At 37.2% G+C, this 17,606-nt stretch overlaps 3 protein-coding genes and 1 non-coding gene across 4 annotated transcripts; 3 read left to right on the top strand and 1 right to left on the bottom strand.

Moving 5' to 3' along the window:
• Positions 1,782 to 2,959, top strand: LOC18791556 (leucine-rich repeat extensin-like protein 2). The gene has a single exon (XM_007224571.2). It carries the CDS (start codon positions 2,023 to 2,025, stop codon positions 2,578 to 2,580), a length of 558 nt encoding a protein of 185 aa, XP_007224633.2. The 5' UTR covers positions 1,782 to 2,022; the 3' UTR covers positions 2,581 to 2,959.
• LOC18791038 (zinc finger CCCH domain-containing protein 5) lies at positions 4,037 to 13,382 on the bottom strand. The gene is made up of 9 exons (XM_007226551.2): positions 12,879 to 13,382; positions 11,180 to 11,332; positions 10,921 to 11,055; positions 10,591 to 10,749; positions 8,321 to 8,413; positions 7,850 to 7,966; positions 6,836 to 6,910; positions 6,427 to 6,644; positions 4,037 to 5,830 (listed from the first exon to the last, which is right to left on the bottom strand). Exons 1-9 carry the CDS (start codon positions 13,272 to 13,274, stop codon positions 4,381 to 4,383), a joined length of 2,796 nt encoding a protein of 931 aa, XP_007226613.2. The 5' UTR covers positions 13,275 to 13,382; the 3' UTR covers positions 4,037 to 4,380.
• Positions 14,417 to 14,489, top strand: TRNAV-UAC. The gene has a single exon. It is a non-coding gene; the product is annotated as a tRNA-Val (tRNA).
• Positions 15,085 to 17,377, top strand: LOC18792960 (NADPH-dependent pterin aldehyde reductase). Its single transcript, XM_020555740.1, has 3 exons — positions 15,085 to 15,122; positions 15,153 to 15,380; positions 16,726 to 17,377. The coding sequence occupies exons 2-3, from the start codon at positions 15,168 to 15,170 to the stop codon at positions 17,248 to 17,250; spliced, it is 738 nt and encodes a 245-aa protein (XP_020411329.1). The 5' UTR covers positions 15,085 to 15,122; positions 15,153 to 15,167; the 3' UTR covers positions 17,251 to 17,377.

The following is a 17,606-nucleotide window of genomic DNA, read 5'->3' as shown; positions in this document are numbered from 1 at the left end:
GGGGGGGGGGGGGGGGGGGGGGGGGGCCCCCCAACAAACCCACTCTAATACCATGTTAAGATTTTACAGAGACGGATTATTGGCCCAACATTAGCAACATCGATATTGTCCATAAATTAACCACCTGTTTAGGAGGTGTGAGGTTTTATACAAAAGGTCTCGATATTATTAGGAGTTGAACCATTTATTATATGAGACTTTCTATTTTGTTAAGTTTCCGATGTGAAACTCGTGTATTCTTCAACATGCACATCTATATAATTCGATATGAAAAACACATTCAACTCATTGAAATATTATACAACACTAGTAAAGTTCACAGAGTAATTGCAAATAAGATAAATGAATTTGCTAGTGTTCTAGCCCAATCATGCCTAATTCGGGCATGCTCCATCAACGATATCTTTGAATTTTGAGAGCTCGCTTAGGAGTGTCCGAGGCACGCAAACAAGAAATTTCAAAAAAAAAAAAAAAAAAAAAAAAAAAGGGGCAACAAGAAACTGACAATTATTTCTTCAAAGGAGATCCAGACTGCTATGAGACTTCTTTTCTGTTACCAAAGTTTACTACCAGCTCTTGAAGAGTTAGGGTTGTTTCTATGTTTTGTGTTCTGTGTTTAGGAGGGGGTGTGAAGATATTAGAGTTAAGTACTGATCTTGTTCAGTCGTGATTGAGATTGAAATGGAATGGAAATATATGTTTGGCTCAAAAAAGAAGGAAAAATGAGTGGTTTCAAACACAAATGATCATTATTGTGTGGTAGGGTAGTAATAAAATTGTGTATTTTGCAATACTCGTGAATTGGCCCCAAGGTCGTTTGTCTTATCTAAAGTACTCAAAACAACCGCGAGTGAGTTTTTTTATAGTTACATTGGAGGAAAAAAAAATCTCATTAGAGTTCGATCCTGGGTGCCATGGGAGGAGGGGGAATCCACCACCATAGCAAGCAAGTTTAGCTACAATGAATACCATCATCAATGGCGTGGAGGATCCAAGTGTCCAGCACTTGATGATCAACAAGTCTGGCCTTCTTGCATCGAGCGAAAATAGCCCAATTGATTACAACATTCTCCTTATGCCTTTTCGTAGACGTGCGAGTACCTTTCGTATTTACCGTTCTCTTGTTGTTAATAAAAGCATCTCCGATAGTAATAACAAACCAAACTCTTCAAATTGAAGTTTGTTGATCAGGTCGTTGGCCTAGTCCGTGACATTGGGCATCAAGGGCGATCACCATGGGCCTCAGACCAAGTGGGGCCAAAATTTGAATATAAATGCTCAAGGCTATGCTACAAGTGATTTTTTGAGAGCCTAACGATACAAGGTCCCAAATAAAAACCACTTCAAGTTCTTTAACTATGCAAAGGCCCACATTTAATAGAACTACCATAAGCCAGATTTCACATGTGTTGAAAAAATTTATGCTTTCTTTCTTATTAAACTACGTTTGCATATAAATGAAAAAGGGCCTCATTTTTAATTTCTGGCCCCGAGCCACTTAAAAGTCAGTGTCGGGCCTGGGGTGGCTCGTGATGGTTTGGGGTGGTGGCTGCTCTAAAGAAGAAGCGGGCTTAGATGTTTATAAACTGAACTTAGTAATTTTTTAAAAAACAATTACACTCTTTTATTATTTTAAAACTTTAATGAATTTGTTAAGGACGATTTAAGAGGTAAATTGACCAAATTAAAAACACGGAAACTAAATTAACCAAATGAGAGACCATTTTGACATTTAATCCTTTTCTTTTTAATCACATGAGTCAGTCAGGTCAGTGGAGGAACAACGGTTAGAAGATTTGAAAATTGAAAAGCAAAGTGAAATCCAATCCATGCTGAAAAAAAGCACACGGCGCACCGCTCCTTGAAAAAGATGCCATACCAAAGCTCTTAAAAGCAGTATGTTAACTCATGACCCATTCTTATCATTTCCTGCTCTGCTCTCACGTCTCACCTCCAGTTCTCCCGACTCCTAACTTATATAGCTTTTTGCACCATTGCAGCCCAAAAGAAAGAGGCTGAAAAATGATAAAAGCTGTGAAGAAGCTCAAGTTTTGGTCAAGAAAGAAGAGAAAAAAGAAAACTCTCCACCACCAACCCTATTATCCTCCTCCACCACCAACACGGCCAGCACCGCTGCCACCCGGACCCAGGCATCATTGCTGCTCATGCTCATCGTCCACCTACTCAACTCAGCCCTCAGCTCCACCCTTACCTCCATGGCTGGATGCCGAGTACACCCATGAGGCTCTTTTGGCACCTCAAGTCCAACCTGCCCCAGAATTTGGCTACCAAGCAGATCCAAGACAACAAGAACCTACTATGAAAACCAATGCAGACAGTGGCACCACCAGCACCAGCAGTCCACTGTATCTCTATCCAACCTCATCTTATCAGCAATACATGGTTCCAGATCCTGTGTATGGAGTACCAATTGCACAAACACAAACACAAACACAAACACAAACACCAAGAGCCACAACAAGGGAGAGATCCGCTGCTGGGGGGGTCTTCGGTTGTGTTGTTGACTTTGGCATCCGTTTCTTTCGTTGTTTCTGTCCCTGTTTTCACATTGAGAAGTAGTCCTCCAGTAATATGATATATCAGTTGCATTGTATGAGACATATAGGCGTTTCTCAGTGGAATATAATGTTAATTTCTGGTACAGATTGATTATAATAAAAATGTATATTTATATATACCGATGTGTCTAGTTTCTGGTACAGATTGAGGAATAATCCCCTGTTATCCGGAGTTGAGTTTAGTTTCAAATGAAAATTCAGCTGTACCAGAAAGGAGGAGGTCACTTCTTTACCTTGCACTCAAGCTGAACCTCAGCAACCCTCCGAACTGTTATCTTGTAATTGTGAAAAGGGCAGGTCAAGTTCTTCCCTTGGTTTTGTAGCATCTTTAAGTTTCTCCTGCCACACAAAACATGAGAGAAGAGATACCATCTCCTCCACCTTTATGTCCTTGAAAACCCCATTCAAGTCCACAACATCATCACTTGTAACATATCTGCATTTCAATTCAAGCCACCCAATTCATGACATAGAATTTCTGGTTTTAAAATAATAAAGTAACATGGAATTATGAAAAGTTTGCCAATCCTAAAATTTTGTCTCTAGCTTGATAAGAATGACAAATTTTGAATTTTATTCTAAATAATAAGAAAAGAGTAAGATATATCAGTATTAAAGAAAGAAAAAAAATGCATTATGGTTACAATAGAAAGTGAGGAAAGGCCACAAGAAGTAAAGTGAATGAAAGTGAGGAAAAAAAAATGCATTATGGTTACAATAGAAAGTGAGGAAAGGCCACAAGAAGTAAAGTGAATGAAAGTGAGGGAAGGCCACAAGAACATAGCAGCCCCAGGTGAAAACCACTGCAGCATGACACATAAAATGAAAGGAAATATGTCTAAACTCCTAAAGATAACGGAAAAAGAAGGGGAAGCTTCATCATTCCCAGCACATTCGATTGACACAAATCTACCAGGTTTCAGAAATGGTAAGCAGTACTTTGGAGAAAGCACAATATCACGAAGTTCCTTTTTCAAACTCTTGTACTGCTGTAATAGATTGTAATAATTATTTACACTATCTTCTTCTTCTTCAATTATAATTGAATCCCTTTCTTGCTCAAGGTCCTTTCTTTGTTTCTGCAATGGTAACATAATTCACAAATAGAAGTGATTGCATCAGAAATTTCTTAATAGATTTCTTTAGATGGGTTCCAGCTTGAAACTGATAGAATGACAAATTGCAAACAAATACAAACAAATCTCAACCAAGATACAAAGAGAAGAAAGACAAATTACAATTACAAGATTATTGCCCCAGTCAAAGCCTACAAACCTCAACATCGGGGATGGCACGATCAGCTTGAAACTGGTAGAATGAGTTTGGGGGTTTTATTAACCTTTTATTAATTTTGTGCTTATAAGCCTTTTGTTTATTTGGGGGTTTTTCTCGGAACAAACACTCTAAGTTGCTCTTTTAACCAACGTAGAGGGGGATACAAATTTTATAAATACAAGTTTTTTTTTTTTTTTTTTTTTTTTTTTTTTCAGAACTTGAGACATCTTTTAATATTGGTAAGAGAAGTATTTAGCTAGTTGATTACAAGCTTAAAGATGACAAAAAAGTTTTGCAGCCCCCTTCTTTCAATGCTTTTTGATAGTAAAAGTTTCATATTATAGATGGCTGCGTAATGGCTACTCAATAATACAAATACACAAGCAGAGCACCCGACCCTCTGCTCAGTAAGTATCATGTCCTGTTGCTAATAAAACCTTCATTCACATCCCTAAATCAGCTAAATTAAACAAGCCACATTCTTTGCGGACCATAACCTTCTTCTAAACATTCTTAGAGATGAATATCACGTGGCTAACCTCCTGCTTTTATGATCTCGTTTGTGATCACGAGATCTATGATCTGCATGGTGCTTCTGGTTGTGTTTCCTTCCAGATTCGTTGTTATCTTCAGATGAATCAGTGGCCTCCAATCTATTGGAATGTCTCCTATGGCTTGATTGGCTGCTACACAGTGATCTGTTTTCACTGTCACGCTTGCGATTGTCGTGTGTAGACTTTCTCCTTGATTTCCGGTGTTTTGAATGAGCTACCTTGTCAGATTCATATTGATCTTCCTGGCTAACTTTATCTTCTGAATCAAAATCACTTGATTCACCTCTTACATTATATGGACCTGGCCTGCCAGACTCATAACTCTCTGAACTTCCAGCTTTCGTTTTAGAATTATGAAATATCTCAACAGAACCATCTTCAGGTTCCCAGCGATCCTGTTTGTCCATGTGTACATCAGATATGCATCTTATATCAAAATCATGTGATCTATATCTCTCACCATCTTGACCCAAACTGCTGGACTCGTGGGTTCCATCTGACTTCAATTTTTTAACAAGAGCCTCTGCTTCTCTCATCTCTAGGCTCAGACGATCATGTCTATGTTCCAAATTCTGTGTCGGGACTCGACCCTCATCTGAAATATCTGACACTTCATCCAAGCGTTTTGATCGTTTCCTAGCATGACTAAGGTTTCTTTCTGCATCATTTTCCAACAAATCATCACTAAGTTCATAACTACAAGACCTGGTGGTTCTCTCCCTGTGATTTGAGAATTCAGAAGCTTTGCTAATGTGTCCGAATCTTTTCCTCCTACTGTGGTGCTTGCCACCTTTGCTGTTGCTGTCTGACCACTCTTCATCCATATCATGTGCTCTGTTCTTGCTGTCATTATGATTATCTGGACATCCCACTTTCCTCTTGTGTCCTGAACTTTTCCTGTTGTCTTGGTATGCATCTATGTCTTTGTCCCTATCTGACCAATCCCTATCAACTTCATGATTTTTGTTCTGCCAATCTCCATATTCATCCAGGAATTCTCCTTTCCGCTGTTGGCTTGAGCTTTCCCTGGTGCAACCATGCTGTGCTACTCTGTTCCGTGCCCTATCAGACAAATCTCCGTCAGATTCAGTTTCATAGGTTTTGTTCTTGTGGTCCCTGTTTTGTTGTCTTGAGCTTTTCCTTGTGTGACCATGGTGTCTATCTCTGTCCTCTTCCCTATCCAACAACTGTCTATCAAATTCAGTATCAGACCTTCTGCTCTTCCTACAATGATAGTCTTTTAAGTTCTTATTCTCTTCACATCGATCCTCATCAAGAGTTTTTCCTCGATGTCTATCATCACCTGTATGCCTCTGTCGTTCTGCATCCTCTAAAACATAATCTTCACTGTCATATCTTCTACCAGAACCAATGAAACTTGAGTAATCCCTCCCTCTAGATCTAGATCTTCGCAACCCGTACCTGCCACGAATCTGGAAACTATAAGAATCTATCTGTAAGAAAAAGAAGAAAAACACAAGTTAACACAGAGACAAACTCTCTTCTCAACTGCTGCACTGTTTTGCAATGCAAACAATATAGAAGAGTTGGAAGACAAAGACCAAGAAGTGCCCTTCACAGTAATTCATATAAATATAAAATAGTTCAGCCTGTAGATCATACAAACTTCATCCAAATTAACAAATGGGCACTTCAATCACAGGGAAAAATTTAGCACATTAAGCCCGAATGAGGGCAGTTGTAGTTTCACATTACCATCATCTGCTGCTTTCTACCAAAAATGGTTCTTCCCTCAGATGCAAAACTGCATATTGTTGGGACATGCAATATAACTGATGATATTTTTATGTGCTATATAAACCCGGGCATCAAACAAGATAAATTTTGAAACTGTCACATGCAGATTGCTCTGTCTTTTCTCGCCCTTTTTCGATATAAATTGGGAGGTTGCAGTTCTGGGGATTGAACTCAAAATCTCCCAATCTAATACCATAATAAGTTTTGTTTGTTACCTAATATTTCCAAAAATTTAAGCTGCTGCTAAATGAAAAGAATACCTCTCAGAATCTGCCATTGTCATCTTGCTAAAGTTCCTCAGCCGTCCAAAATTTTCCTCTACCATCTGTTTCTCGTCTGCATCAGAATAACCAAATAAAGCGACCATTTTCCTCACCCAATATTTTGGAGCCGGTCTATCGCTATCACCCCATTCATAGTCTCCACCAGGATTTCGGAAACAGTGGATAAAATTGCAAGCTGTACCATGGGAACACGTCTGCAAGATGAAACAAGAAAGATTAGAAAAGAGAATGGTCAGACTTCAAAGTTAGAATTGACATATAAAAGCCAAAGCTTATTTTACTACTACAAAACAAAATTGTCTAATTTATTTGATCTAAAAAGTACAACCCAATTTAACACCTACAGAGAGTACGACTCAAATAGAAAAGTGGGAAAGGACTGTACCTTGTACCTCGACTTCATATATTCCCCACATATGGCAACCTTCCATCTGGTCACATTGATAAATTCGCAACTTATCTGTTAAAAACAATAATTAGGTCAACAAAACCACCCCAAAAAGCTGAAAGTTCGGAAAAATGTAAACAAAGTCAGGAAATTAACATGTTATGGAAGTGAAAGATAAATAAAGAGATTTGAAAATGAAATAAAGAGCTGATGGCTTCAGTGTACATATTAATACTTCAAAGCCTAAATTTACAGTATTCACCTCAATAAAACATAGTTCCTTTAAAGTAACATACTTTTCAGTGGCTGTGTGTGCATGTCCAACAGATAACTATGTATGGCTTCATAGAAATGCCAAATTCAAATTCAATTTATCCCTTCATTCAATAGCAATGTGTAAAGTATGAAACAATGAGAAATTATATATATTCATTTGAAATGACAAGCCATATCAAATATGTACCAGCACACCTAGCAATGCAATTTTTGCAATGGGATTCAAAAAATCATAGAATATATAGAAAAAATATCTGTGAAAAGGGGATCCATCCATCAATACATAATAGGATCTACTCATCTGCACAGTTTTTGACTTGAGTTGTGATCACGCATCTTAACTATAGCAGATATCTCATATTCTCAGCAAGAACAAAAGTAAATCAAACCCGTTATTACTGAGTAGGTAAATCATATGCCTTACAGGTAATTCAACAACAACATAAAATTACTATTGCCAAATTGAATTTCTCTCTCTTTTCTTATGATTTTATTAAAACTAATTAACCAATTAAATAAACACAAAAATCCAGCACAACCAAGATGACTTACAGTAAAAGGGATATCCCGACATGTTTTAGACAAAGAAACATATAGCAAGGCTGGGAAATAAGTTAGTTAAACTGGTAGCCAGCTATAATTAGAACAACTATGTAAATATCAACTCCATTACATTAAACTTCAAATAAGCAAACTGCCATAAGCACTCATTCAAACACAAAGGAAATGCAATACCTGCTTCCCAGCAAAGTAGCGACCATTGATAGATTGATGTGCAAGCACAGCTGAATCCAGTGATTTATAGTGTATGTACACGTTTCCCCTCAAGTGGAATGCACCATTTCTGCAAACCTGACACAGATATTCACATGTCACTGTAAGATTACCAACAGAGAAATTGGATGGCCTGAATAGGAAGGTAATGTCCAGATGTTTTTTTTTTTGGGGGGGGGGGGGGGGGAGGAAGAGAGAGGGAGAGTTAATTTTTAAAAGGGCTCCACAGGGTCTGTAACAATCGCTATGCATATGAGTTGGAAAAGGGTAGGGACAGTTTTAGGTTGACATGTTACCAATCAAATGTAGCTAGACCAGTGGACACAACTTGTCCCCTGTAAATTATGTTTCTTATAAACAACTAAAAAACAAAAAACAAAAAAACAAAAAAACAAAAAGTATTCTGGTAATCACAAGGAAGCTGTCAGAAACCTTGAAATTTATAATTTCACCAAACTTCAAGAACTCTGTATGCACATCCTCATAAAATTCTTCATAACAGCGCTCTACCTCCTCATCAGTATGCTGAAAAGAGGGAAAAATATTAAACCAGAAAAATTATACTCATCAACTTATACTAAAATTAAAAGAGACAAATGGCCGGTCCCAATATTAAATTTTGTCTAAGATACACAACAGGTGAGCCATGCATCCTCCACCAAAAGACCTTCAAACATATGTCAACTAAGAAAAACAACACGCAAAATACTCTAGAGCTAATAATGGGTTACCACAACATTAACCAAAACCAATTAATACCAAACTGATAACAACCACAGTTCCTCCCACCTTGGACTTTAAGAAAAGCATGCACTTCTTAACACAAGTTTCACCACATTGAAAGTCTTCATCTAATGCACTAAACTGAGAATTGTCAACTCCAGGCTTAAAATGAGCCCCGGAGTGCTTTTGAAAATGATGCAAAAAGTTATAACTTTCAGACAATTCTAGACCAATCAACAAAATTCAGATTTTTAAGCCACACCAACACGAGGATTAATTTAGGAGGCTCAGTTACATCCAGAGCATGGAAACCAAGTATAAAATTTAGAAGAACCTACAAGTAACTACTTTCATGCGCTCAGAATAGATTAAACATATTAAACACCAATGTAGGGCATTTTGATGCAACAATGCGAGAAACTGAAAGAAGAGATTGTATAAATCATCTCCCCTTGTCATATTGGTAGTTAAGCTGAGTAACTAGAAAGTTTATGCATATTACATTTGATTTATCCACTGCAAAGACCAAGAACACGGGAGGCGAATACCCAAAGAGACTTAAAATTACATGAAATTAAACACAGTGACACTCACAGATGTACCTGATATATTAGAGTCTTAGAGCAGAGTTATAACTAGATAATCTGTAAGAATATAATCATAGTTGCACAAACTATAAATTTAGAAATTTATATCCAGTTGCACCAAACAAGCTTATCATATATGATTTCCAGTTGCACCACACTATAAATTTAGAAATTTATATCCAAGATACTGATTCCAGTTCAATTAATGCTTCATAATGAACCAGCACATGAAATAACATCTCACTGAATTATTTACAAACTTCACATTCTGGTTATGGGAAAGAAAAGCGATCCAGTCTTCATAATAGATTCCGCATATCTTTTAAGACAGTTCTTTTCATATTTCCATTTCCTTTTCCTTTGACATTTTTAGAGTAAAGGAAGAGCTAATTGCATTCACATACTTCTAAAATTTGCCACCAACAATCTCAAACTGTGGGATGTAAGAAGTGATGTCACACAGCATCAATAACTCCCAGGACCAGATATATTGCCCAAAAAACTATAAGTTGTTAAGGAACAAAACTTGTACTACTACTACAGTAAACTCACGCATTTACGAAACAATGAAAACTTCAAACAGAAACAAACCACAACTATGAAGACTGAACCAGAATATCTCTTAATGGCATAAAATAACAGAAACATCCCGAGGACAAGTGACAACTAAATCATCTCTTCAAAAATACATCGTGCAACTCCTCATTCTTTTAATTGATAAAACTTTAAAATTCCTTGCAAAGTAGAACACCAAAAGTAAGTGTGAAAGATGGTATATTAAATATAAGTGTAAAAGATAAACAAATAGGGAAGAAAAACTTATGACATAAATGATAATAAGATTAAGTAACCAATGAACACGTTATATGGGAACAAAATTCTATTGCCAGCACGAAGGATACACTATTGGGGTATCTTTAATTCCAATACAACCAAGGCCGAAACCGTGAATCCCCACCAAAGTGAATATCGCAAATGAATCTCTGATAAATCATGTCAAAGAAGAAGAGTGCCATTTCATAAATGAAAAGAAGAACAAATTAACTAAACCACATTCCTGAACTAAGACACATGGTATGCAATCAAATGAAAAACCTTCAAACCGATAACAGCTCAAAGAAGAAACAAATAAGATAGAATAGCCTGTGAAGAGAGTAGGATTAGATAACAGCTCAATGTCAGATATGCCTACTCAACAGGGTAGGATTAGAAAATAATTATATTTTTTAATGAGCAAACTTTTCCTTTTACGGGAACTCTATGAACTGCTTTCTTTCATATGCAATGATACGCCATAAAACAAAGGTTTCACAGATTCAGTGAAAGATACGAAAACCCAAAGTTAGAATTAGGATACAAGAATCACATGAAGGCATGGCAGCATTAACAGACCTCCAGCACCTCATCCTGTTCCCAAGCAAGTCCAGGACCATTGTACATGTTCTTGATAAGCAGTGTGGATGATTTATCTGGGTAGAAATGGACTCTGCTACAACGCTGACCAAACCGACAAGCCCCAGTTTTCAAATGAAAAGGACAATGAGCTTTATCCTGTCATATATAAATGTACATAACTTAGGGATTATGGACTATGATCTTCACCGATGAACAAAATAACTAGGTCAAATCATGAAGTAAAAGAACTATTGGCAGAGATATGAAGGGTTATCAACACAGAAATGGATAATAATGAGAGAGAGAGAGAGAGAGAGAGAGGCATACCTGTTCAGTTCCAAAATGGGGTACTTGTTGAGCAACATTCTCAATCAGCTGCTGTGCTGACATTGATGAATTTTTATAATCAGAAAATGCTTCAGATTGCGGAGGGAGAGGATTTGACGTGGGCCTATCACAATCCTGTCAAACAAATGACAAATTCTACAAATTAAACTTTTTGGTAAAACCAAAAAAGCAAGCACACTGTAAGATGACCCATAGGAAAATATATATCTAACCAAAGTTCCAGATTCATGTTACGCACCTCCTTTCTACTTTGCTGGTCTGTGTTCCTCTTTGGAACCTTGATCCTTTTCTTCTTGACAATTATCTCATTTCCTTGCCAGATGATTTCAGCAGGCCCTTCTTCTATATAGTCCCAATCATCAACCTCATTACTGTCATTTTCATTTTCAACCTGCCATTCATATTGCAAGTAATAATGAAAAAAAAAACATTTCAAAGACAATAAAGATATTTCCTCTTGAACTATTGCCAAACCAAAAGAAATTATGAACCATAATGCTAAAAAGAAGTTGATCTCCCCTCTAAATAGCATTTTAAACAATATTTCTTGCTTCTTCTAGCAGATAATGCTTATATCTTCCCCGTCAAATATAAAAGAAGTGCTGACCAAACATTAGCAACATCCATTCCAGAAACAAAATATTTTCGTCTCCAAATGAAAGACCATGCCTACTACCACGGGCATGCACCTATTATGTCAACTGACAGCAGAAACATCTTGCATCCAATATACAAGGACCACCGCTCCACAAAACGGATTTATCAATGATGCAATTTACATTAATAAATTAACCCAAACAAAAAAACTGTACACGTAAAAGAATAGAATGCACAATCCACACCAGTCAGCATAGCATTATTTAGAAACCATAGCAAATGTCCATGTGAGCTCTCACTTTACAACACTTACTCGCTAACCAAGCATATCCCGTAACCAAATTCACGAATATAATTATATTCGGAAATCCTACTCTTCCTGAGCAATACTTCCCCCTAACTATCATATTTCAGGCACATTCTGAGGAACCATACAGACCATAAACTAAATAAACTGAAAATACATAAGAAGAATCAAAATCAGAAGAAGTATATAGGTGAACTCATAACCACATCATGTGGTGGATCCAGTATTTTTACTCCGTAGCGTCAACGTGTAAAAGTTCCTATATTTTTTTAGGTGAAAATAACTCCAAAATTAAAATGGAAACACTTTCATTCATAATTTATGGTAAAACACAAACCCCCTTTCAGTACACATATTCATGTGTTCTAGGACTTTAATTAGCTCATGAATAGTTCCTATTTTTTATCTATTAACTTATAATTTTGAACCTAGTTTGGGTTTAACACACAAGTTTACTGACATGGAAAATCATGATGATCAAGGGAGCCACTACAAGTTATTTCTTGTTGATATACCAAATGCAGCCAATCAAATTGACAAAAGTGATCAAAATTTGATTACTTGGCTGGGTTGTCAATGCAACTTAGCAACCAATATAGCCTTCATAGACTGAAATGCAAGTCAAAACAGCATGTACACGGCCATGTCCACTTTGATTCTAATGATAAACAAAGCGGCAGGCCAGGCTTTTAAAAAACAAAAAGGAAGCCACCGCACGCAGCTGCGCTTAAAGCAGCGCACAGACAGCAGCAACTGGTTGGGGCATTTCGTCGAGCATTTGGTGGGCACCTCAGGGTCGCCCACCAACCTCTGAAGGGTTCATTAACGGAGCTTCTCAGGGAGTTGTCCGGCGTCCATGGGGTCAGGGGACCCCATTTGTCACTATGTGGGTCCGCCCCTCCACATGCCATCCTTTCTCAGTAACCAAACAGATCCCAAATCCAAATATAAACGTATGCTGGTGATACCACATAAGACAGAGAGAGAGAGAGAAATTGCAGTCCAAAAAATAAAGAGGGATAAACAAAACAACCTGTTGTTTCCGAGACAATTCTTCTTCTTCTAGAGCCTTCATTCTCCGTTCCTCTTCTTCTTCTTCTTCTTCAATTTGTTTCTTCCTCTTAATCTCCATGGCTTCGATCCACGCTCTCTCTCGCTCCTCGAACAGCTTCCTCTCTCTCTCTGACCTCTCGGCCTCCTCTTGCTCCATCAGCTTAATTTTCATAAGCTCTTGAGGGTCATTGAGTATTGCCTCTTCTTCCTCTCGCTCTTTCAGCGCCATCTCCTTTCTCGTCTGCTTCCTCTTCATCTTCTTCATTGCCTTCCTCTTCTCCTTCCTATTCGTCCCTTTCTCTTCTGCTAAACGTTCCATTTTAGGCTCAGCATCTGCTTCTCCTTCTTTGGCTACTGGGTCTGCCAGGTCCATCATCGAGCGCTTCGTTTCAGAAATGAATTTTCCGGGAAAATAAAAATGCTCCAGAAAGTTACGATGGCAAGGAAATCGCGCCGTTTAATTCCCACATGAAAGACGAACGACACCGTTTACTCTTTTGAACTACTTTTTGGTACTAGTAGCTAACATAATGCACTCCACTGTTGCAATCATAAAATTGTGTGTAGGTTTGGGCAAGGATTGTTCGGTTCGGAAAATAACCCAGCTCGTTAACTGTACTGGACTTTCGATAGCCCAAAGTCTCTAGTGTTAATCAATGCTTGGTGGAGTCATTCTATAGTGAGGGACTTATATATGGTCCTCAATAAAGGCTTACCTCTTAATTGTTAGATTAAATTAATTAATTTGATTCAACGACTAACTAATTTGATTGAACAATTAAGAAATACACGCTCGCCTAACAATCATATATAAGGCTCTATGAATTTGGGTTGGTATATTGAATTTTTGGTCCATTTTGATTGGTTACGAAACTTTCAACGGCCCAATTATTATTATTATTTTTAATTTTCAGGCTTGCGTCATGGTGCTTATTGTGTGAGTCTTGGTCCAAGACGCTTGGAGATCTAAGAGCATTTTCAAGGGAGATGTCAAATACAAAACATCAATTTTAAATTTGATGGCTGATATGGTAATTTGATATCTTATACAGCTTTACACTTCACCCGATATGTCAAATTAAATTATTATTTTATTACATTTTAGTGTTGATTTATTTTTAATTAAAAAGAAAAGAAAAGAAAAAATAATGAAATATTCATTTGACATCTTGCTTTTGGGATGTCAAAAATAACATTTCAACCTCTAGCCTTCATTCCACATCAGCTTTGACATATCGGTTGGAGTGATGTGAGATGTTATTTCTATCTGTTGAATGTCTATGTGGCACGTTTGACACATCGGTTTGAGATGCTCTAACATAGTTCAGGGTGTATTTTAATTATTTATTTTTTACTAATTTTGGTCAGATTTGGAAATCTACAGAAGTAACGAATAGTATTTAATGGATATACCCGAAGGATATAAAATAATAATAATAAAAAAAATATTTATCTTGTTGAATCAATCTACTTACAAATATTACAAATACAATTAATTAGCTTTACTATTTGTCTATTGTTGCTGTGGTGTAGTGGTTATCACGTTAGTCTTACACACTAAAGGTCCCCAGTTCGATCCTGGGCAGCAACATTTTGTTATTTTTATAACCATTAATAATTCTTTTAACTTTTTTTTATAATTATTTTGAATATTGGTCTGAATATTCCTTGAACTTGATCCGTTGAAACTTCTTGATATATAGCGAATGTGTTTTTAAAAAAGAAAGAATTTCACAACAGTTATAAATGTATATGCAATTATGAAACTATAATAATAAAATTATCGGAATTGAAATTACATGGTCAATAATAGTTCAAGTGTCAAAATAAGGCCAAAAGTCATTTGTGGCCTCTATGATTTACTTGTTTAACCACTTTAGTACTTATATTTTTAATTTTGTCAATTTTATTCATATAGTTTTGAATTCATCCCACTTTAATACACATACTTTTACGGTCATAAAATTGGATGAAAATTTAGATATATCCTAGAATCGTGAGAATATCAAACTATGTAGGCCAGGGCAACTGCTGTAATTAAAATCACATGAACAAAAGTGAAAAATCTGAGTAACTATAAACACAAAAATTGAAAATTTCCCTATTTTTATATTTCGATTACTATTATAAAGGTAGCTTTATCTCCAACTGTCCAACCCACTTCGTACTTAAAGAAGAGCATAAGAGAGGGTAAGAGAGAGCGAGGGGCTAAGAATCAGAATCCGAGAGAGAGAGAGAGAGAGAGAGAGAGAGAGAGAGAGAGAGAGAGATGAACGTTGTGAGCAAGGGAGGAGGAGGCGGCTTGGCGGCGTCTCGGATTGTAGTGATAACGGGAGTGAGCAAAGGGCTGGGGCGAGCGCTGGCGGTAGAGATGGCCAAGAGGGGCCACACCGTAATCGGCTGCTCCCGTGCCCAGGATAAGCTCAACGCCCTCCAATCCGAGCTCTCCTCCGACAAACACCTCTTCCTCAACACCGATGTCGTAAGTAATATTTTGATTAATTAACTTGGAATTTGAATTTTGAGCAATTTATTAGTCATTATTTTTCGTCTTTTTTCATTTCTGTCTTAGGCTTAGTTTGGTTGTTCCGGTGTGCAAAAGGTGCTGCTGAATTGTTAATCTAGAAAATGCGTTTCTTTATTTGTGATACAGTTTTAATGAATTATTGATAGACATGAAGCAAAGTAAAAGGAAAAGTATTGGTCAAGAGCGCAAAGAGGTTGGCCCTTTAAAACATGATGATTTCAGATGTTCCATTTTTATATTTAATTTATTTAGAAAAATGAGAAAGAAACTGAAAAGTCCTAGACAAATTCTTCCACTAGAAGATGTCTTTCCTGTTAGATTGTTTCATGGTAACAACAATGATCTAAGTAGTACATAATGGGGTGCTGCTTGGAAGCAAGAAAATGTGCATGAACATTATGATATAATGCTAAAAACTTGCACTTGATAAATAAGAGAAAAGATGCCCTCCACAATAAAAGAAACAAATAAATGAATAAGAAATAGGGGCCGCTTAAAAACTTGTGATCGAATAAATTGGAACCCTCTTGTATGTATCTTGAAACTTAAGCTGTTAAAGATTAGTCCACGTGTATGTGAATTGCTTGAAGAACTTATTCCTTGATGCTCTGTTTATAACCTGTACCTAATGCCTTTCTTGGTTATTATAATCTTTGAGTTAGTTGATGGTTTAAATCATTTACCAAAAAATACTTGTACAACACATGTTTCTCTATATTTGATCAATTAATGCTTCCGTTCTTTTCCCTCTTGCCTTTTGTGATTGTTTTCTCCCTGTGGGCTCTTTTTAAGTTCCATGCCATCACATGTTAGTGGACACTACCCTGTAATGTATTAACATGAAGACTCAATGGAATCTGTGGATGGGTTTTTTTTAAGTGATAAATACTGTTAGGCAATGTATTGCATTGTGTTTGAAGATGTGTGAAGGCAATTATATGCTTGTACTTTGGGAGATTTAGTGCATTGATTTAGGGATTAATGTCTTAGTATGAAATGTAGAACTGAGATTTTGTACATGTCTGAAATCATATAAAAGAACTGACTAGTTGCAAACTTGCAAGAAATGATATAAAACTAGTGTCAAGTGAGATTCTTGGTTGGACCTGAAACTATGATCTGAAGGTGTCATAACTATCGTTGCTAAAAAATGTTTCATCCCGCCTGCTCAATCATTTCATAGTTTTTCTAACAAACTTGGAAGATATTTTGACTTCTTTTTTGTTTTAGATTCGAGTAATTTGGTTTGATTTGTTTTGTGTGTGTGTGTGTGTGTGTTATTATATTTATTTATTGGCAGAGGTCGAATACCAGCATTGCTGAGCTGGCACGAGTTGTGAAGGAAAAAAGGGGCATTCCAGATATAATAGTGAACAATGCGGGCATCATCAACGACAACAAGAAGCTTTGGGAGGTGCCGGTAGAAGAGTTTGACAGCGTCATTGACACCAATGTCAAGGGAATCGCTAACGTGTTGCGCCACTTCATTCCGCTGATGCTGTCGCGGAATGAGGGGAAGAACCCAGCGGGAATCATAGTCAACATGTCTTCAGGATGGGGCCGATCGGGTGCGGCACATGTGGCCCCTTACTGTGCATCCAAATGGGCCGTGGAGGGCTTGACCCGATCAGTTGCTAGGGAGTTGCCTAGTGAAATGGCAATTCTTGCACTCAACCCCGGTGTCATACACACCGACATGCTTGAGTCGTGTTTTGGAGACTCCAGCATGAAAAATTACCCGAAACCTGATGCATGGGCCGTCAAGGCTGCTACCATGATCTTGAATCTCACACCAGCCGACAATGGAGCTTCTCTCACTGTGTGACTATGACTATGACGACTCTAGACTTTACTGTAGTCTATGACTATGAGTCAGTCTATTTTGCTGTTATTTAAATGATAGATTTCAATTTCGCGTAGATCTTTCTGCTGATTGCTTCCATTCTTCTTTCCGAGCAGTGTTTTTTTTTAAAGTCCTAGCTATGTCATGGGCTGCTTTGCTTATTGTTTTGTTAGTTCATATATGGTGCCTAGCATTAGATAACTAACTAGATTTAAGGTATGTTGAAGTAAGAAATGGAGGCTAACTTTGAAATTTTGTCGAGGTTGAAAGTAGAAGATAGATTAGCTGCCGTACATACATTTTAGTGAAAGTAAAAGATAGATTAACCACACATCCAT

The sequence above is a fragment of the Prunus persica genome, chromosome G1, assembly GCF_000346465.2.
Source record: "Prunus persica cultivar Lovell chromosome G1, Prunus_persica_NCBIv2, whole genome shotgun sequence".
Classification (NCBI taxonomy): domain Eukaryota; kingdom Viridiplantae; phylum Streptophyta; class Magnoliopsida; order Rosales; family Rosaceae; genus Prunus; species Prunus persica.
This window is presented reverse-complemented; position numbering and strand designations above follow the sequence as displayed.

Coding starts and splice junctions, on each gene's coding strand:
- LOC18791556 (XM_007224571.2), top strand. CDS start 2,023: ATGATAAAAGCTGTGAAGAAGCTCAAGTTTTGGTCAAGAAAGAAGAGA.
- LOC18791038 (XM_007226551.2), bottom strand. CDS start 13,274: ATGATGGACCTGGCAGACCCAGTAGCCAAAGAAGGAGAAGCAGATGCT. Junction 8,414..10,590: donor AACAGGATGAGGTGCTGGAG/GTCTGTTAATGC, acceptor CCCTCTTTTCAG/CATACTGATGAGGAGGTAGA. Junction 6,911..7,849: donor GCTACTTTGCTGGGAAGCAG/GTATTGCATTTC, acceptor TGTTTTTAACAG/ATAAGTTGCGAATTTATCAA.
- LOC18792960 (XM_020555740.1), top strand. CDS start 15,168: ATGAACGTTGTGAGCAAGGGAGGAGGAGGCGGCTTGGCGGCGTCTCGG. Junction 15,381..16,725: donor TCTTCCTCAACACCGATGTC/GTAAGTAATATT, acceptor ATTTATTGGCAG/AGGTCGAATACCAGCATTGC.